The sequence below is a fragment of the Ciona intestinalis genome, unplaced genomic scaffold (assembly GCF_000224145.3).
Source record: "Ciona intestinalis unplaced genomic scaffold, KH HT000882.1, whole genome shotgun sequence".
In the NCBI taxonomy this organism is placed as follows: domain Eukaryota; kingdom Metazoa; phylum Chordata; class Ascidiacea; order Phlebobranchia; family Cionidae; genus Ciona; species Ciona intestinalis.
In genome coordinates this window covers 1-3,868 of record NW_004191203.1, presented here as the reverse complement: position 1 = coordinate 3,868, position 3,868 = coordinate 1, and the positions used below count along the sequence as shown (strand labels likewise).

The 3,868-nt window shown below is 37.0% G+C and overlaps 2 protein-coding genes and 1 long non-coding RNA gene across 3 annotated transcripts; 1 reads left to right on the top strand and 2 right to left on the bottom strand.

Moving 5' to 3' along the window:
- Positions 1 to 630, top strand: LOC108950766. Its single transcript, XR_001975352.2, has 3 exons — positions 1 to 114; positions 171 to 253; positions 341 to 630. It is a non-coding gene; the product is annotated as an uncharacterized LOC108950766 (long non-coding RNA).
- Positions 631 to 929: 299 nt separating this feature from the next.
- LOC113475551 lies at positions 930 to 2,114 on the bottom strand. Its single transcript, XM_026839765.1, has 2 exons — positions 2,018 to 2,114; positions 930 to 1,350 (listed from the first exon to the last, which is right to left on the bottom strand). The coding sequence occupies exons 1-2, from the start codon at positions 2,099 to 2,101 to the stop codon at positions 955 to 957; spliced, it is 480 nt and encodes a 159-aa protein (XP_026695566.1). The 5' UTR covers positions 2,102 to 2,114; the 3' UTR covers positions 930 to 954.
- A 322-nt stretch (positions 2,115 to 2,436) lies between these two features.
- Positions 2,437 to 3,183, bottom strand: LOC113475550. The gene is made up of 2 exons (XM_026839764.1): positions 2,823 to 3,183; positions 2,437 to 2,618 (listed from the first exon to the last, which is right to left on the bottom strand). The coding sequence occupies exons 1-2, from the start codon at positions 3,157 to 3,159 to the stop codon at positions 2,449 to 2,451; spliced, it is 507 nt and encodes a 168-aa protein (XP_026695565.1). The 5' UTR covers positions 3,160 to 3,183; the 3' UTR covers positions 2,437 to 2,448.
- Between the last annotated feature and the right edge of the window lie 685 nt (positions 3,184 to 3,868).

The window sequence follows — 3,868 nt, the reverse complement described above, 5'->3', positions numbered from 1 at the left end:
ATTGACTGTCTCATCACAATTTGGGAAGATGTAGATTGCAAAGTCAAAGGTTACAGATACCCTAGCAACCTGACAACTGCTGATGCGGATGCTCTGAAATTCATCGAATTTGACGTAAGCCTAGTTTTTAAATATTATATAAACATCCAATAGATGACGCTTTTTCACAGAGCTGTAAGAGGAAATATGGAAAGTGTAAAATTAGCAGCAGATGGCGGAAATGATGATCATCAGTTAAACTGTTATGGCTTGGGTAAGTTGAGTTGTTGTATGTTTGTTCTTTTATTGTATTACAAAGAAGTAATCGGTAAGGAAGTTAATGTTTTAAATCCTGTTTTAGTATTTCCTGACAACTGTGACACATATTACGGGCCACACAGTGTTCAATGTCTTACAACCATCTGGAAATGGAAAGGTTGTTTAGGTGAAGGAACCAGAGCCCCAGTTAAATTGGATCATGCTGATAAAGAAGCTGTGGATTTGCTCACTGTAGAGTAAGTTTGTTTGCATTTTGAAAACTGACCAAAGGTCATCCAAGGTCACACCAAATAACAAGACTTCTTGCTCCAATGCATGTAATATGAGAATGACACTTTGGCACACACTCAGCTTATATAGGAACACAAAATCACTCAAGCATAACATTGAACATAGAGATTGAGAAAGAAATTATAGTAAAATAATTGTTTAGACAATGGTGATGCCTTTGGGAGATAGACATAGAGGTCCGATAAACATAAAATCTTATTGAAGTAAAAAAAAAATATCTTATAAAATAGAAGATTAACAAACTCATTACGTTTTTTTTAAGTTAAACGAGCACTTTGCAAAACATTAAACAAAGAAATAGATGACACGCCTTTTGTTAAAATATCAGCAAGTTGCGATTTAGAATCAACCCACTGTAAACATAAGAGTTCATTGTTTTGAATCATTTCCTTCAGCATAGCGATGTTAATTCGCAGTCTTTATTCCGTAACGTTTTTTGTCCGTAACCGCAACATACAATGAATGATTGTCTGTAAATGCTTGAATTGGTATTCTCTTGGTAGGTTCCTCGCCGTAGTATAGTTCTGAAATGATATAAGATAAAAATACTACAGCCTCAACTGCATCACGCGCAGCAGTTGCCTCTGCTGCCAGTGTGCTTCTGGTGACTCTTTTGATCCTCTTGGATTGCCAGGCCAAAATATTGCATTTGTTGTTTGGACCAACGAGAAATATCAGATACGCTTTTTGGCTACCTCCATCACGTAAATTTCCAAATGCTGCATCCGAATAAACCACCAGCTTCAGTTGACCAAGATCAGCCAAAGGTGCGAACTTAATCTTCATTTCTTCATTGCGTAACTTGCGAATAATTTTATTGCAATGTTAGATGTCTTTTAATGTAGCCTTGGTAAAATTCGTTGCTAAAACACAAACATCAAATGAAATGTCAGGTCTAGTGTGTGTACTAACCCATAGCAATTGACCAATTTTGCTTTGAATTAACTCTTTTTCTGCTACAGTAACCTCATCATTGATTTTGTTTCGTCGATGAATGTTAAACTTAATGCATTTCAAGGATTTTATGTAGGAGGATTGACTGACAGTTATATAGCCAATCCATTCTTGCAACTCTAACCCAATGTACTTAAACTGTTCAGTACTTTCATTTCCTATCTTGAAGGTTTCATAGAGTTTTTTAATTACACTATTCTTAAATTTTTCATTTCCCACCCATAGGAAATCATCAACATAGACGCAAACAATGCCCTGAAGTACATTATTGGTGTGGTAAATAAACATTGCAGAATCTCCCCTGGATTGCTACCCACCAGAATTATTCATTAAGTTTTTAACTCTTTCAAACCATAAGCGGGATCCAAATAATATTGGATGGACAGTTTGCTTTACTTGGAGGTTTTAAATAAACAGCACGCTCTACAAGTTCTCCTTGTAAAAATGCTGTCTTGATGTCAATACTATTGACACACTATTTCATTTGTTGTGCCATACTTAACATAATACGCACCGCTTCCTTGGAACATGTTGGGGATTCTCTTTGTAGGTTCTCCTTTCTTATCTCAAAACCTCTAGCGACCAACCGAGCTTTCATCACCAACCTTCTTCATTTTACAAACCAAACGAACAGAAATACAATTTTGATATTTTCTTTTAACTTTTTCAAAGACTTCATTATCTTTCCAACTTGTTAGTTCCTTCTGCTTTGCTTTAATAAAAATATCATTGTTTAAGATGAAGGATTCTTCAGTCTGTTTTTCATTGGTTTCGACATGTTCATTGGTTTCGTCAGTAATATGTCGAAGTCCTGTTACTTTAAAAAAATCTATCCATGTACGTTTGCCACGAACCTCATTAGGCAAATCATATTCAACAGTATAAGAATTTTTATACTTTCCTGTGGCTTTACCGGCTCTACTTAAAAAAAATTGTAACTTCCTGTTATACCCCATCTTCCTTGACAAATTTAACCTTATCTTCAGCCTTCAGTTGTGGTTGTTGTACTATTGTTCTTGTTGATTGTGGCGCCGGTTGAACAACTTCTGGTTGATCTTCGTCATCACTTTCATCATCGCTGGATTCTTGGATTGACGGTTTAATCGAAGGGTTCTCTGTGGTATTTTTGGAAATTGGATTAGATACTTTATTGTGTTCATTTATCCTTGACACTCTACAGCTATGTGCCTTTACATATTGACCCCCATGTCTTAGAAAAATGACTGCCCCATCTTGACCCAAAACCTTTACTGGGCCTCTCCACAATGGAGAATCATCATGTTTATAATATACTAGTTGACCTATGTCATACTTATCACCGGTCTGCCGAGTTTTTCTCCTCAGAGCTCTCCGAATCTTCTCAGACGATTCAGCAGAAATGAATGCTCTCCTGGCTGCATGGAGAGCGGATAGATGTGCACCAACATCTAAACTTTCAGCCTGTCCATTAAAAGCGGGTTGTTTGTCAGTAAGGGTGGTAGGTAAATTAATGTTTCTGCCAAAAACATGCTGGTAAGGGCTAAAACCAAATCGATTTACAAGTGCATTCTTTGCACTTACACTCCACGCTACTGCAGCTTCCCAACTGCATTTTTCTTCATATTTTATTTTTGTAACTATATTTGATAGTAAGATTATGCCTCTCACAAAGGCCATTACTCCATGGTGAATAGGATGCTGTTGTTACCACAGTTATATTAAAGTTGTGACACATGTCATGAAATACAGCATTGTTGAACTCCCGTCCATTGTCGCTAAAAACCTTCTGCGGAGCTCCAAACAAACTAATCCAATTAGCCATAAAATTTTTAACAATAACATTTGAACTCTTTGACCGAATTACTGATGCGTTGCTAAAACGAGTGAACGTATCAATCATGTGAAAGTACCACACATTGGGCTCTAGTTCATGTAAATCCACGGCGACAGTGTCGTTGAAATCGGACCCCCAAGACAATCCAACAACAGGCCTTGCTGGTGGTTTTTTGTGTCTTTGGCATGTATCGCATAATTGTACAACATCCAGAATTAAATTTGATTTTTCTGGTGTCGCTGATTTTTTATTGGTAGTATATCAATACAATAATGCCGATTTTGCTGGTAGTATATCAATACAATAATGCCCATTCACTGGCGCCCACTTACGAAGAGGCGGGGAGGCGCCGCCCCCCGGTGTATTTACCGTTTTCATATAAAAATTACGAAGAAATAGCTTATACGCGATGCACCGTATTTATTTTGCAATATTCGTTTTGTTTTTATTTAGCTATGCTCGTTTAACCCATTTTAGCGAGTTTCAATCAACGCGTCAAAGGGCATTGTTTCGTAAACAACACTGAAATGCAATGCGTTAAACCCTACAATG

Bases quoted from the DNA above. Each gene is read 5' to 3' on its own strand.
- LOC113475550 (XM_026839764.1), bottom strand. From the start codon at position 3,159: ATGGCCTTTGTGAGAGGCATAATCTTACTATCAAATATAGTTACAAAA. The intron at 2,619-2,822 runs GTGATAAGTATG...AAAATACCACAG, and splicing joins GAGAAAAACTCGGCAGACCG to AGAACCCTTCGATTAAACCG.
- LOC113475551 (XM_026839765.1), bottom strand. From the start codon at position 2,101: ATGAAAGCTCGGTTGGTCGCTAGAGGTTTTGAGATAAGAAAGGAGAAC. The intron at 1,351-2,017 runs GTGCGTATTATG...ATTATTCGCAAG, and splicing joins CAACATGTTCCAAGGAAGCG to TTACGCAATGAAGAAATGAA.